Consider the following 16,733-nt stretch of genomic DNA (forward strand, 5'->3'; position numbering starts at 1 on the left):
GAGGTGACTTCAATAGCTAGGGTGATGTTGGCATTAATATATCAGTGTTGCATTTAGAATATTCTTGGGAGTAGTGTTCAAGAGTTCAGAATAAAACGAGTATCCAGTTATTCTTAAATAGGTAACTACTTTCATAACCCCACTGCAAAGTTAGTTAACCCTTTTCTGGAAGGGAGGCAAAATACGAGCAGAAGAGAGCAGCCATTCAGGGAGCCAGGCCAGCTAATGTTAAGTTTGCCAAAGTTAGGATGAACTGAAGCACTTATTGCAGCTAATTACAAAGTATTTTCCAATGTTTAAATAGTCTTGGTAGAATAGAAGGAAGAAAATCGTAGGGTCACAAGCTGGCTAGGCTTGTGAAGTAAAGAAGCTGCAAGCAACTCTACACATGCAACCAAGCAAGTCTTCAACGAGGACAAGTGGCTACACGAGAGGTAAGTTCTTAGACTTTACAGTACCCTTAGCAACTCTGCAGATCTCACTGTTCCTGGGCCTCGGTTGTGGGGCCAAGCGGGAGGACTTCTGGGACTCCTGCACTGCAATGGGACAGTCACTGCTTGCAACTGGCAAACTTCAAATGTGGCTCTTCAGTATTGCAGCTCCTTGCGTCTACTGCAAAGGGCAACACTCTGGTTCCTGGCTGTCGATGGGCTTTCCTAGCATCTGGGGTCCCACACTTTGTTGGGGGCTCAGGCTTGTTCAGTCTTGCTTCAAGGGAGTTCGGAGGCTCTTCCTGGACCTCTTGTGCAGCTTAAAAGCAACGCACACAAATTGGTGTTTCTCTCCCTGGCTATCCGGTTCCAGCGGCAACTGCAATGGATGTCCAGGTGGCTTGCTTTGGAGTTGATTGGTCCCATCAACTCAAAGGGAGAAGCCGTCCTGGCAGGGGCTTCTCTATTGATACAAATTTGGAGTTCCAGCACAGCAGCAGGGCTTCACAGGGCAAACCAACGGTCCAGGAGTTGCAGCAGGTGTCCTCCAAGTTATTTTTCGGATTCCTTTGTCCAGTGGTCAACTCTGCCTTCCAAACCAAAAAACCTCTCCTTTTATGCAGCTTGCACCCATTCATACCAGCCTAGCTGTCACCCAGCAGGGTGGCTGTCCTTGCTGGACAGCTGGCTAATCTTCCTGTCTCCTGTGAGACTAAGCACAGAATTTCGGGCACCTCCCTCCCTGCCCCGCCAGACACCCTGGAGCCAGAGGCAGGATTCACTTGTGAATCCCGCCTAAGGCAAATTGAACAAACCTGGTTTGGCGCGCAGATTAAATCTCAAGAAGGACCTTTCCACAAAGATGCCGAAAAAAGACCAGGCCATTTTGACAAAAATGGCATCCATGGGTGCTTTACCGTGGCTGTGAACGCAGCCCGTGAACACAGCCCGTGGTAAAAATCCCATAATGTTAAATGTTTTGTACTGTGCTCCATCACCATCTGAGTAGTCCCCAGGCCCTCTGGCGGATCTGCGAAGGCGGAATGGGTTAGTAGGGTGAAGAGGGGAGTAGGATAGTGAGTGGTTTGTTAGCTGCTTCATCTTGGTATACACAATGTGCTGAGAGTATCGGAGCGATGTCGGACCTCGTGTGCTGTTGGTGCGGCTTGTGTTTAGTTGTGGTGAAGTGCTTGTGGTGCATGCGGCTCGCAGTGCAAGAGGTGGCTGTGTTTGAGTGAGATCAGTATGCAGAAAGTTTGAGCTTTTTTGGTTAGTGGGCTATTTGCTGCTATCTTGCCAGTATGGCTGAATGCCTAGATGTGGGGAATCCTGCTTGATGGGAGTGGCTGTATGCTGCAACGGAGTTTACTGTGAAACCACAATGGGCAGATACGTATGCCACACCCAGGTTGCAGTGCCCCACAGAGTCGTGAGGTCTGGGCTTCACAATAAACACTCACCATACAACGTGCAGAGACTGAGGCTTTTCCCAGATAGGAGTCCTGCACACTGGGAGAAAAGGACACTGGTCACATCCTAACTTGGACTTGACAATCCTGCTGAGTTGGAGAGGGCCAGGCATTGCAATGCATTTAATGCGCTTGCTTATATGCATGTCTATGGGACGCAGGCCAGCAGCCACAATCCAATCGATGTGCGACGCATGCCAACACCCACAACCCCATACAACTGGCACATGCTAATATTCAGTTCTTAGAGTGTTGCTTGTTAATTTTCACAATATTATCCCAGTGTGGCACTAGCCAACACCCGCAATCCCTTCTAGATGTGAGGCAGGCCAACGTTTTACAATTCCATGTAAGTGAGGCAGTTGCTGACCTTCACAATCCCATCCAAATATATGTCCAAATGTGGCACCTGGCAATGACCACTGATCTGTCTAGGTGCGACGCAGGCTAACTTTCTTAATTCTATCCAAGTGTGCTGCTTGCAACTTTCAAATTCTATCTAGGTGTGGCATATGCTAATATTCACATCAGTCTAGATGTTGTGCAGGCCAACATTCAGTTCTGTCCAAGTGTGGCACATGTTAGTATTCACAACTGTCTAAATGTGGTACATGCTAATCTGTCTAGATGTGATGCAGGCTAATATTGAGATTCTCCCCAATTGTGTCAATTGCTAATCTTCACAATTCCGTCCAAGTGTGGCACATGGTAACATTTACAATTCCGTAGAAGTGTGGCGGCTGCTAATGTCCACAAATCCGTCTAAATGCGACACAGGCTAATGCTATCAAAGTGTGGTGATAGCTAATATCCACAATTCCGATTGTAGTTTGCTGACATTCATGGTTTGAGTTAAGGTAATGGAGAGTGGCAGGGCTTTCTGGAGTAGAGTAATTGCTCTACCCCTTGCCCCCATGCCATACTTTGCTGGTTGATGGCACTGCCTTCCCCTGCTGACATCTGCAGACCTGCCTTGGAGCTGCCACTCTAGGAGCTACCCTTAGCCACAGGGGCTGCCGGGCAGAGGGCTGCCCTGGTACAGTTAACAGGTGGAAGCAACAATCCAAGTCAAAGAGTGGTCGGAGGTGGGTGAAATGAAAAAGGCGTCCAGGGGGAGGGAGCGGAGAGTGCGCAGCGGGGAACACCCATTTAGTTCAAGAAACATCCCAAAGTAAGTTTAGTTAGTGCTTCCCTTAATTTGTGAACTGAAAAGCAACTGAAAGTCACACCCCAAGGTCCAACTCCCCCAGAATGACTTATCCTGAATCGGAGTGACAGGTCTACACCTGTTCTGATCTAGTGAGGCGCAGATTCTAGGAAAAGTATATTGTCCAGTTGATATATTACTATGATTTCCTGCTCAGCACCACGGCACACCCAATGGGGTCCACCACCCTGGCATCTCTGAATGGCCAAAAGCAACTACTGGCCTTGACTTCCCTAGAACTCGCGCTAGGTGTTCCAAACAAGGTTATGTGTCTTGGTCTGTGCACTCACTCTCGCACAGTGCTGCATTCTTCCATAAAATGCCTATAATCTGTGACAGTGCTTATTCCCCCCCGACTCATCTGGGCCTACCTGTATCTAAACAATTTATTTTTACAATCCATAGTGTTTCAGTGTTTCTTTCGACCATTTGTATTAAAACTTCACTTGCACTGATTCCACAGACCCCTTGCCCCGCCAAGACTAGCCTAGCTGCTCTTCCCACGCCACCACAAACGCAGGTGGTACAGCCCTACACCAAGAGCTCAATCCTGCATGTCACAGCTGAAAGGCCCTACAAAGTCCTGGTTTTACTGTCGTAACAATTTAACTTTGTTTGAAAAGCGCGCCATTCTGATGGCTAGGAGTTCAGTTTGAGTGGTACTCCCTTTCCATTTGTGAACATTCCCCTTGGGCTGTTAGTTTTTGGCAGTGTGCACCTCCACCCCAGCAGGCATCGGTGGGCAGTGTTAACTGGATTGGTGGTTGTCTAAATTGTTTGCCCTATTTCCCCTTGTCCACCATTGCAGAGAATTTGACTTCCTTTGCTTATAGCCCCTAGACCGCCCAAAACACCTTCAATCTGAGATCACTGAATTGAGAGCCAATCTTGTGGTGTACGCAGCATGTTTAGCTGTGCATGTGCGACAATGCATATGAATTATGCTATGTTTAGCAGTTTAATTACTTACGTAGTCTCTGGTGGTTCGCGATCTGTGCTAGGATTGTTGCACTCTTTGCTCCGATGGGTAAGCCAGTGCGTGTTCGGAGTCTAATATGGAACCCAGGAACAGTTTTATTTGTGATGGAATTGGGCTTGATTTTGTTTGAAAACTAGCATGTGGGAAAGGTTTACCACTTGTGTTCTCTATGCATGACTGCAGAGTCTCGCACGTTATGAGCCAATCGTCTACATGGGGATTGACGGGTATGTTCATGCGTAGCTGACTTGCCACTACTACACACTTGTGAACACTTGTGGTGCTGATCTAATTCCAAAAGGTATCTTGAACTGGAAATGTCTTTCCCTTGCATTCAATTTTAGGAATCTTCTGTGGCTTGGGAACATAGAAATATGAAGTATGCATCTGTATGGCGGTCATGTATATTCCTTTCTCGAGTAATGGGATGACCTCCTGCAAGTTGGACATCCTGAACCTTTGGGGTTTTACATATTTATTTCCTGGGAGTTTGTCTAGTCTAGTACTGGTCTGTTTTTCCTTTTTGGGGACTAATGCCTTAATGTACCTAATGCCGTGGTACAGGTTTGATGGAGCCACTTGTAGTAGTGCTTCTCCAGCATGGGGTCTGGCATGGATTCACATGCTCATGAATATTCCCCGTCAGGCTGGGAATCCTCGGTAAAGAAAAAACCAGTATCAGTTTCGTTTCTGATCTGTCTTTCGTAGTAATAACCAATCACTGGTCTCTGCGTCATACTGACCACAGCCAATGACTGCCCTCTACCTAAGCCCCGCCTCTGGCAGCCATCTTCAGATTTTTACCGCACGTTCATGTGTTGGGATCCTCGTGCTATTGCTCTCGAGCGTTAGTGCTATTTTTCGCGCTTTTTTCACAAAAAACTTCGATTCTTTCGGTCAAAAGAGCCTCAAGCTCCACCGATCCTACATCCGATCAACGGGGACCCGTGTCGGATTCGTCTGTGCCCCTCAAGGGTGAAGATTTCGTCGAGCTACACTTCGGAGGACTCCAGAAGCTTCTCAGGCCCGGTCTCGGAGATGGCCCAGGAGAAGGGAAGCTCGACGCCCGGAAAGCTGTTCAGGGTCTGCCCTGGATGCCAGCTGCAGAACGTCTTTAAGGAGGACGAACACTCTTTCTGCCTTTACTGCCTTCATGAGGACAAGACGCACGGAGAAGGACTGTGCGTTTTGCGGCAACATGTCGGAACGGACCATGAAGGACCGCCATCAACGTCTCGCCAACTGGCTGGAGGGTAAGAGCCCGTCTGGCGAGAAGAAGAAATCCGAGCGGTCTTCTAAGACCTTTGAGGGCGCCCCGGCGACGGGGGCCCAACATAAGGCTAAGCACCGCGAGTCCGCTGGCACCGGGAGCGCCGAACGGTCGGGCTCTACGGGCGCCAGGCAGGGCGCACCCTCCCCGGCACCATCAACCACGAGCCAACGCTCTGGGTCGGGTAAGAGGAAGGCCGAGCACCCGGCGAAGCTCCTGGAGAGGCCCCGGTCGAGCTCTAAGGCAGAGGAGGAGCGTGGCAGTGCCCCCTCCCTCAAGGATAAGGCGGTGAGCGCACCTAAGGTGGTGAAGGCCTTGATCCATCCGACCAAGCCCTCTATCGAAACGGTCGCGGCGGCCCTGGCTCAGCCTGTGGAGGCTACACCAGTGGTGGCGACCTCGGGGCCCAGAATCTCCCTGCCTCCTCGGAGGGAGTCTTCTTTTGTGCCCATCGATAGGACCCCCGTGAAACCCTCCGTGGGGAAGAAGGGGGGGCAGGGCGTCGTCGTAGATTCGGCCTCAACCTCAGAAGAGGAGCTGATCGAGGTCTTAAGCCACGGCCTAGGCGTGGAAGAAGGCCAGCCCGTCGGAATGGACCCCGACGCAGGTGACGACGACGACATCGTCGAGGATACCGACGGGGCCCCTGCTCGCCCGTCGGATTCCCCTCTGCCAGCGCCGCAAGACAACTCGGCGGCCATTTTGTTGGCCATACAGTCCTTATGCTCCGAGATAAGGACGAGGCTACCGTTACCGACGGAGGAACCTCTCCCGTCGGGGGATCCAGAACCGGGACCTTCTGGTGTCCCCCCTACCAAGAAAAGAAGGATCCATCCACCACCTCCTTTTCAACCGTCGCGCCCCGTCCAGCCCTCCTCCCCGTCCACCCGAGGGGATGATACGGGGACTGACACGGCAGCGACGGGTACGGACGACGAGGCATACGACGAGGATTTTCCGTCGTCTCCTCCCGCCAGGGCTTCTCCGCCCGACGAGATCGGATCTTTCCACTCCATGATCTCCAGGGCTTCCGAGCTTTTCCAACTCTGCCCTGAGGAGAAGAAAAAGGAAGGCTTCCTTTATCAGCGGCGCGAGGCCAAGAGGAAGACGGTCCTCGCAGTGCCTCTGTTGGACGACATTTGGGATGAGGGCCTTTCCCTCCTCAAGAACCCTTCCACGACGCCAGCTAGAAGAGACCGGTACGAGAAAAAGTACCGGGTCCCGGACACGGCCCCCCTGTGCCTCCGGGCGCAGCCTACCCCGGATTCCGTCGTCTCCGCGGCAGCCAGGAAGAAAGCGGGGGGGGGGGTGCGGCCTCCACATCGACTTCCCCGCCGGACGGCGAGGGAAGGAAATTGGATGCTATGGGACGTAGAGTCATCTCGTCGGCAGCGACGACGATTAAAGCGGCCAACGCCTTGGCTATCGTGGCTCGCTACGACAGGGAGCTCTGGTACAAGATAGCTCCCCTGCTGGATTTTCTGCCGGACGACAAGAGGGCGGAGGCCCTGGAGATCCTGCAGGAAGGTGAGGTGGCCTCGGACCACGCCATCACCGTGGCGACGGACATCGCCGACACTGGGTTCCGCCAGCTGGGCAACGGTGTTTGCCTTCGACGTCGTGGATGGCTCAAAGCTACGGACTTCCGGCAGGACGTCCAGACCAGAGTCCTGGACATGCCCTTCGACGGGAACAATCTGTTTGGGAAGACAGTGGACGATTCCCTTCAGGCCATCAAGGCGGATACTGAGACGGCCCGGGCCCTTGGAGTTCTGCAGCAACGACGGACGCCCTTTCGGAGCAGCGGAGGCAAGGGCGCCTCCAAAGGTTCCGGCGGCGGTTTCGCTTCCTACCGTCAAGCGGCCCGCTCGTCGTCGCAAGAGGCCTACAGAGGACGAGGCAAGTCTAGCGGACCCCGCCGTCGTCGCCAAGGAGGTCAAGGCGGCAAGGCCGCGTCCAAGCAGGATTGAACCGGCCGTGGGGTCGGGCCCCCACCGAAGCACCCCAGTGGGAGGCCGGCTGGCGGGCTTCGTCAGCGTGTGGGAGTCCATCTCCACCGACCGTTGGGTGCTGGACGCCCTGGCCCGGGGCCACGCGCTCGAGTTTCAAAGAAGGTGCCCGCGCGTCCCCCCCCCCCCCTGTGGCCAGGAAAGAACTTCACGCCCCTCAACTTCTCCTGGAGGTAAAGGCGATGCTCAGGAAGGGCGCCATCGAACTCGTCCCAAAGAGGCTTCGGGGCTCCGGAGTCTACTCGAGATACTTCCTCGTGAAGAAGAAGACGGGAGGATGGCGCCCCATCCTAGACCTGCGACGTCTGAACAAGTTCATCAAGGCGCAGAAGTTCCGGATGGTCACCCTCCAGCACGTCCTCGGTCAGCTGGAGGAAGGAGACTTCCTATCGTCGTTGGATTTGGAGGATGCCTACTTCCACATTCCCATCCTAAAGGGGCACCGGAAATTCCTCAGGTTCGTGGTCCAAGGGCGTCATTACCAGTTCAAAGCCCTTCCCTTCGGACTACGGTCGGCACCCAGGGTATTCACCAAGTGCCTCGCACCGGTGGCGGCGCAGCTGCGCCGCGAGGGGATTCACGTCTACCCCTACCTGGACGACTGGCTCATCCGCGCCAAGACGAGGGAGCTCGCTGTGGTCCACACGGCAAGGACCGTCCAACTCCTCACGGACCTGGGATTCTTCGTGAACTACGCCAAATCCCACCTGGTGCCCGCGCAAGTCGCACTGTTTCTGGGAGCGAGGCTCGACAGTGTCCCTTCTGGCCTCCCCGTCGGAGGAGAGGACCAGGACCATCTTGGGCAAGGTGCAACGGATGTTGGTGGCCGACGCGGCCAAAGTGAGGTCCATCAAGTCCCTCCTCGGGATGATGTCTTCCTGCATCTACCTCATTCCCATGTGCAGGCTCCGGATGCGCCCGTTGCAAGAATTCCTGGATGCGCGCTGGATCCAGACGGGCAGCTTCGAGGAAAGGATCAAGCTCGACGAGAGCTTCCGACGAGCTATACGGTGGTGGGGCACCCGCGCGCATCTGACGGCGGGCATGGACTTCCAGGCCCCAGCCCACCAGGAGACTGTGACCACGGATGCCTCCCTGGAAGGGTGGGGAGCGCACACCGAAAATCTGCACGCAAGGGGACTCTGGCTCCCGACGGAGAAGTCCCTGCATATCAACATCCTGGAGCTCCATGCAGTGTTTTGGGCCCTCAGGTCCTTCCTTCCGTCCCTCAGGGGCAAGGTGGTGAGGATCTTCACCGACAACACCACCACCATGTTTTACATCAGGAAACAGGGCGGAACCAGGTCCCCAGCGCTGTCCAAGGAGGCGCAGGACCTGTGGCATTGGGCCGTCGCCCAAGGGATTTTTCTGGTGCCGTTTCATCTGGCAGGGATAAAAAACACCATCGCCGACTCACTCAGCAGGGAGCTGCGCTCGTGCCACGAGTGGGAACTACGGCAGGATCTGGTGGATCGCCTCTTCCGACGGTGGGGCACACCCCAGATTGACCTGTTCGCGACGGCGACGAACACCAAGTGCCGGAGGTTCGCCAGCAGGTTTCCCCAGACGAGGAGCATGGGCGATGCTTTCTCGTTCCCCTGGGAGGGCCTGTTCCTCTACGCGTTCCCTCCTTTGCCTCTGCTAATCCGGCTCATCAACCAGCTCAAGAGGTCACGGTGCAGGATGATCCTCGTCGCACCTGTGTGGCCGAGGCAGATATGGTTCCCGGACTTGCTGGACTTGTCAGCGTCCCCGCCGATCAAGCTCCCGGTGGACGCGGATCTACTCTCCAGGGAAGGAGGCGCCATCCTCCACCACGACCCGAAGTCGCTGAACTTGCAGGCCTGGCTCCTGCAGCGCTAGAGTTTGGAGGATACGACATACCGGCCGATTGCAGAGAGGTTCTTGCAAAGGCCAGGGCGTCCTCGACTCTTAAATGCTACGGACACAAATGGAAGAGGTTCTCTGTCTGGTGCCGCGCACAGAAGATTAACCCTCTACGGATTACGGCTCCCCAAGTACTGCCGTACCTGCTGACGCTGGCCAAAGCTGGTCTGGCACACGCGTCCATCAAGATTCATCTTGCTGCGATCTCCCGATACACCAGAACCACGGGGCGGACGTCCTTGTGGTCTCATCGTCTGGTGAAAGAGTTCATGAAGGGACTGTTCAGATCGTTCCCGCCGGTGAAGGCTCCGGCCCCGGCGTGGGAGCTCAACGTGGTGCTGACCAAGCTCATGGGACCTCCGTTCGAGCCTCTGCACTCGGCCCCGTTGAAGTTTCTATCGTGGAAAACAGCTTTTCTTGTGGCCATCACCTCCGCACGACGAGTGGGAGAGATCCAGGCCCTTTCCTGCAAGGCCCCGTACTTGACTTTCCACGACACGAGGGTAGTGCTCAGGACGCACCCCTCCTTCATGCCCAAGGTACCGTCGGACTTCCATCTCAACGAACCCTTGGTGTTACCTGTGTTCTTCCCGTCGCCTTCGTCGCCGGCTGAGAGGACTTTGCACTCGCTGGATGTAGCTAGAGCGCTGAAGTTCTACGTGGACCGCACGAAGGGTTTTCGGAAGACGTCACAACTCTTTGTGAACTTTGGACCTGTCAATCAGGGGAAGGCTCTCTCGAAGGCTTCCATCTCCAGATGGCTCTCCGGCTGTATCATGTGCTGTCACCGGTTGGCAAACCGACCGCTGCCTGGCCGTCCGAGAGCCCATTCCACCAGAGCGATCGCAGCTACCACGGCGTTCCTATCTGGTGTGCCCCTGCTGGACATATGCAGGGCTGCTACGTGGAGGTCGACGCACACCTTCACGAAATTCTACTGCGTCGACCGGGATTCCAGGGAGGAGTCCAGGGTCGGCCAAGCAGTGCTGCGCAACCTGTTCGCCTGAGGTGAGCCTGGTGAGGAGGTAAGATGCTTGATGTTGAGTTGATATGATGCTTAATGTTGAGCCTTTGCCACCTCCCGTGGTTGTGCATGTGTGTACTGCTATGTATTCTTTATTCATGAGCATGTGAATCCATGCCAGACCCCATGCTGGAGAAGGAACAAGTTACTTACCTGTAACTGTTGTTCTCCAGCATGGGTCTGGCATGGATTCACATGCGAACCCTCCCGCCTACCCCTCTGCGGCTCTTCACTTGGTCATACTGCCACTTCACGTGCTTCCAAATCTGAAGATGGCTGCCAGAGGCGGGGCTTAGGTAGAGGGCAGTCATTGGCTGTGGTCAGTATGACGCAGAGACCAGTGATTGGTTATTACTACGAAAGACAGATCAGAAACGAAACTGATACTGTTTTTTTCTTTACCGAGGATTCCCAGCCTGACGACGGGGAATATTCATGAGCATGTGAATCTATGCCAGACCCATGCTGGAGAACAACAGTTACAGGTAAGTAACTTGTTCCTTCTATCTCCTCTTGTAGTAGTTCCTTGTGGTCTGTTTTCCTTTCCTGCAGTGATGGACTGTTGGGAGGCTTCTGAAGCTCAATGCAGTACCCCTGGGCCACTGTTTCTAACGCTAACTGAGCTGATCTGATGCACTCGCATGCGTGGTTGAATGATTTTGAGGGTACCGGAATACTCATTGTTAATGGGTGGAGAACCGTCTTGCAGGTTGTCTTCCCTTGTGTTCCGTGAGGGTGCTGTCTATGTGGGTTGTTGCGATTGGGACCCTGCGACTCTGTTGGAACCTGACTGTTTTTGGGGAGTATTTGGCTTTGTATGAGGTGCTGTCCGAAGGACCACTGTTTTGAACAGATCTACCTGAGATTTAGCCCAGTCTTTTGAGAGCGTCATGATCTTTTGGAGCTTGTTCCAGTGTTTCATCTACCTTGTGCCAAAAAGCTATGATTCTTCTGAAGGTTTATTTAGTGAGATTAGCCAAAGTTGCTGGTTTGAACCCTGTACTCCTCAGCCACACATGCCTCTTGATAACGGCTGCAGGCATTTTTTGTTACTCAACTGTTTATGCCACGTCTGTTTCTAATAGCATTTACCTAATGTTTTCCCTCTGCTGATCTCTTTAAGAATGTGTTGGACCGTTTTTCTGAAGTCCAACTAAGGTTCACAAAACCGAGACTGTGCAAAACTCCACTATGAGCACAGAGCAGCCAGGCCCATCCCAGGAGGGAGGGGGCTGTATGAAAGCACAAAACCCATAGCATACAAATGGTTCAAAAAAGTATTATATAAAATAAAGGCCCATTATAAACTCAAGCAGGCCAAGGCAAATCCTGGGGCTAAGCACTTTGTCACAGAATCATAAACACAGCACAATGCTGAAGGCACACAGACCAAAGCATAGACCCAGCTGAGAATAGTAGTTCCAGGTAAGTGTCCCAATTACACATTTAGAATAGAACACTGCAGTAAAAAGTAAACCACTGCCACCAGCCATTCAGTGAGGAAAGGGTAACATAAAAATGTTACATGAGAAGCTAGACACAGGGGGTACTAGGCAACCCCTCCAGGACCCTATTGTAAGAGTGTGCTGGGTGGAAGTAAAGTCAATTTCACTTTACTGCTCTGTAACGGTTTATCCCAGAGAAGGTATTTAAACCTTTGGGAAATGTGACTTCACTGCAAAGATAATGCATATGGAGTTATTCAGACTCCACAACCAAAAGAAACAAGATTACAAAATCACATTAAAAAAATGAGTGGGGGAAAAAGGGTCTCACACTCCAGGTAACAAAATCGAGTCCTCCCAAATTCAGCAAAGTTGCTGGGGGTCTCTAAGGTAGAGGGAATTGGCACATTTCTGAGTATTCTCCCTCACATGTAGGAACATTTAACCACCGCTACCAGCCTTTTAAAGTAGTGAGGGTTACATTAACAAATGTTACATGAATGGGTAGGACAAGGGGCTTCTAAGTAACCCCGAGCACTCCAAATAAGATGGTGTGCTGAACCCAAAAAGAGAAGGCAAGTTAAGTCAATTTCACTTTACTATTCTTGAAGTATTTCACACAAGAAAAGGTATTTAAATCTTATAAAAAATCTAAAGGATTTCTGAAACTGACCTGAAGATGCTGTCAGCATACACAATGTACTTGGCTATAGTCTGCCTCCAAAACACAGGAAACACATAATCCAAATCGGGTCAAAACACGAGAGTGAGAAAAGGGGCCCACTCAGACCAGCAAAAGAGGTGTGGGGGGGGAGGTCTGGTTGAAGGAATTCTCATTTCTGTGCTAATTCCCTTGTCGGCTGGATTTGCAGTTGAGGCAATTGGTACTGGTTCTAGCAGTTGACTGCATTGCTGTGTAGATGACTTCATGCTGGAGATTGCATAACCACTTTGGGAGCCATACTCTTATCTTTTTGTTTTATAGAAACCAACTGCTGTATGCTGCATGGCAGGGTTTTGCCATGATGTTGCCGACCAGCCACTTGTTCCGACTAAAGTGATCCCTGCAGTGAAATTGGTGAAGGCTATTCAGGTAAATATAGATTTTTTTTTTGTTAAACTGTTCTTTGCCTTTAGTGTAATCACTTGAACTGTTCCTTTTATTCTCCCTTTTTGTGAGCTTGCCTTCCAATTACAGAATTGCAACCATTATTAGTTGCACATCCAAGGAGCAAGAGGACCATGAGTTGCGCCATGCAACAACCATATGATTTCAGTGACAGACGTGTGCTCTTTTGACCTCCCGGCAAGCATTTAAGTCATACAGTGCTTTCTTTGGGCCCCCGGTGAAATGTTCAGGAAAGGGGATAATATTACAATAACTATCTGGACAATGTTTAAGCTACTGCCCTCAACTGGTTTTACTTGGGAATATCAGTCTGTAATGCCAAAATGCAGGTTTATCCTGAGTGAATTCTTGGAATAAATACAATGGTGACTAGAGAAAATCTATCCCTTACACTTTCTAATGTTCCCAATTTGAGGCAAGCAGCAAGGGGAGAGTTGCTACTGCAGTTGCTGCACATATTGTGAGCTATAGAACTGGTAGCATTTTACCACCCTGCACAAAGTATTAGTTGTACAGTAGAATATACATGTTTCATGTACTTGATGTTTATATTTGCCGATCTTGTCTATGGATTCTGCTAGTACATTACCCATCTATTTTTCTCCAGCATAGGGTCTGGCATGGATTCACATGCTCATGAATATTCCCTGTCAGGCTGGGAATCCTCAGTAAAAAGTTTGACTTTCACTTACTGTTTTTTCTCCTATGAACCAATTGCTGAGCTCTGGGTCATACTGCCTTATCCCTCAGCCCCTCCTCTGGCAGCCAACTTACATTTTTACAGCACGTAAGTGTGGGAGTCCTTGTGGTTTGCTTCATGAGCTTTCGAGGTTTCACACTTCATTAGGTCCTAATTTTGTAGGTCCTAATTTTGTCAAATGGAGCCAGTGTGCTCTTTCGTTCCTTTGACTGGCAAGCGGGAATCTGTTTGTCGGCGTCTCATCAACAGTTCATGGAAGATTCCAGAAGGCTTTCAGGCCTTCGCTGCATGCTGGACAATGTGAGAAGGACAGACGTTCTCTTCAAGCTCTGATCCAGCTGTGGATTGAGGAATGTTTGTGGAGGTCCAACACTCCCAGTGCCTGTCCCTCTGGATCACAAGGAAGCAGATTGCAAGATTTGCCTGGGATTCACCAAATGCACCGTCAAGGATTGGCACAGTAGATTGGCGGCATGGCTCAATGCCAAGGACTCTAGCCTGTGTGGCAAGCAGGGGCATGCCTCACCCAGGACCGGCCGGTCCGAGAAGCAGGCTTCTAGTCCTTTGAGGGCACGCATCCATGGGGCCCAAGACCAGGTCAAGCACTGCAAGTCCATTTCCGTCAGTTGCCACACAAGCGGGGCATGCTCATCTTCACCGTCTGTATACATCTCAAGCCATCGCTCCAGCTCCTCCTCGAAGAGGAAGTCTGCTAATCCCAGGAAACTGCAGGAGAAGCCAGAGGACGAAGGCTCAGGGTAAGGTGTCCGACCTACCCTTGAAGGCCCATGTAGTGCAGGAGAAATCTTCCTCGACAAGCTGGTAGCGGCTGACATCTGGAATGTGAAAGGGGCTGACGCGGTCCCTGTGACAGTGGTCCTTCCTCCCAGGCGGGAGGCTTCGGGCAAGCTGGTGGAGAAAACAGTTGAAAAGGATGCCAACCCTGAGCCTTGCCTGACCCCTCAGGATGCAAAGGAGGGGTTGGGGGGGGGGGGGAGAGAAGGGGGTGTTGGTGGAGGCCTCTACCATGCTCCAGGGCACTGATATTTCTTCTTCGGATGAAGAGGACATGGTGTTTGTTTACATGGTCTTGGAGGATGTGTGCACGATGACAGAGAATGCAGAGGAACCCTACAGTGGAATCATGGAGCGGGACAGCAGAGCCGACGATTTGGGCCCTGGACACTGCAAGCTTCTCCCAGGGACGTGTCGCTGGACATCCTGTCGACTCTCCACATGCTGGCACTCGTCACCGGCCCCCCTGCCAGTGAAGAGGAAACTGCATCCCACACCTCCTTTTCAACCCCCTCACGTATTGATATTTTATTTCTATCGTGCTCATACACAAGTGTTTCAGAGCGCGACAAGGCAAGAGAAGTGGAACGGGGAGAACAAAAACAATCTTACTAGGCCCAGTGACATTGCGATTGCGCAAGTGCAGGGTAGAGGGGCAAGGGGTAGAAGTGCACGGAAGGGGGAACAGAGTGCAGAGTGAAGGAAAAACAAAAATAATAGATACAAACCTAAAATGGGAGTGCAGCCAGCAAGCGCTGGGTTTATGGCAGCAGGCCGGGTAGGTTTGAAAGTGCAGGAAGAAAAGGGGGGGGGGGCGGGCTGTATGGGTACAGATAGACTGCAGTGCTTGAGGGTGGCAAGATGAGCAGGTACCTGGGCCCGGAGGACAGAGGGTGGCCAGGTGCATGGTGCAGAGGGAGAATAGAATCAACAGGGAGAGGAGAAGAGAGGAGGCAGAAGCAAAGAGGAAGGTTTTGAGGTGCTTCCGGAACCGGAGATGGTTCTCAAGTTTTAGAGTGGCGGGGATGCTGTTACAGAGGAAGGCACCAGCTGAAGACGGATCTACCCCCAGCTCGTTTCTTTGAGAAACGACTGACCCTTAGGGAGTTAGAGCAGAGTGCTCAAGATGGGAGGTATTTGCAGAGGGATAGCTGAAGGTATGCTGGACCCAGGCCCCAGAAAGCTTTGTGGACAATGCAGAGGGTTTTTAATTTAATCCTGGCATCCACTGGGAGCCAAGGGAGATTTCAGAGCTGGAGAGATGCGATCCCAGGGTTTGAGGCCAAGGACAAGTCTCGCAGTCCTGTTATGGATAAGTTGTAAAGGGCGGAGAGTAGAGGCAGGTAGATTAAGAGGCTGTTGCAATAGTCCAACTTGGAGAACCAGAGCTTGGGAGACACTGAGCTTCTGGGGGAATGAGAGGAAAGGAAGAATACCTCTGAAGAGGGGCAGTAGGAAGTTTGACTTACTCCCCCTCTAGGCATACAGATACAGGCATGGCGTCAATTGACAGTGGTTATCCACCGCCGAGAGCTTCTCTCCAGGATGAAGTGGGATCGTTCAGTCTATGGTCTCCAACGCATTTGAGCTCTTCCAGCTGACGCCAGGAAAGACCAAGAAGGAAGGGTTCCTTTACCAGCAAAGGGAAGACCATCCTGGCAGTGCCTCTCCTGGATAACGTTTGGGATGAGGGCCTGGTGCTGATGAAGAATCCCACCTCGGCCCCAGCAAAAAGGTACCGGCTGGAAACTAAATACTGGGTTCCGGAGTTTGCACCCAGGTGCCTGCAGTCGCAGCACTCCCTCACAGCTTCCGAGACGAGAAAATCGGGGAGTCCTCAAACCCATCGTCTTCAGCCTCGGTTCCCCAGACAGTGAGTGGAGGAAGTTGGACGCCCTGAGGAGGAAGGTGATCTACTTGACGGCAACAATGGTTAAGGCGGCGAATGCTCATGCAATCCTGGCCAGATACGAGGGGGAACTGTGGTATAAATTGGCCCGCTGGTGCAATTTCTCCCTGACAAACTAGTCGAGGCCCTGGAGATCCTCCAGAAGGGTGAGGTGGCATCGGACAATGCATCACTGTGGCCCTGGACATCGTGGACACGGGTTTCGACAGATGGGAAACGGTGTCTGCCTCTGTCGTGGGCTGTATAAAGCCACCAACTTTCGGCAAAAGTTCAGACAGGGTCCTGCACATGCCATTCGATGACTCTTTGGGAAGGCAGTCGACAAATCATTGCAGGCCATCCAGACCGACACACGGCCCATGCGCTGGGCATGCTGCAGCAACATCACCCTTCATTTCATACCTCGGGAGGCAAATCTGGAAGATCGCTGAAGGGGTTTCAGCGAGGGAATGATCCTTGTACTGCCAACTCTCCCGTTC

At 52.2% G+C, this 16,733-nt stretch overlaps 1 protein-coding gene across 2 annotated transcripts in view; it reads left to right on the forward strand.

The window, feature by feature from the left end:
• The window catches only part of PSAP (prosaposin), a 314,987-nt gene that overhangs the window by 185,141 nt on the left and 113,113 nt on the right, over positions 1-16,733 (forward strand). For both annotated transcript variants that reach the window (XM_069610721.1, XM_069610722.1), the window contains exon 8: positions 12,707-12,814. In XM_069610721.1, coding sequence (XP_069466822.1) covers positions 12,707-12,814 — 108 coding nt within the window. The remainder of the gene's footprint in view (positions 1-12,706; positions 12,815-16,733) is intronic.

The sequence above is a fragment of the Ambystoma mexicanum genome, chromosome 8 (assembly GCF_040938575.1).
Source record: "Ambystoma mexicanum isolate Mex_15411 chromosome 8, UKY_AmexF1_1, whole genome shotgun sequence".
NCBI classification, from domain to species: Eukaryota; Metazoa; Chordata; class Amphibia; order Caudata; family Ambystomatidae; genus Ambystoma; species Ambystoma mexicanum.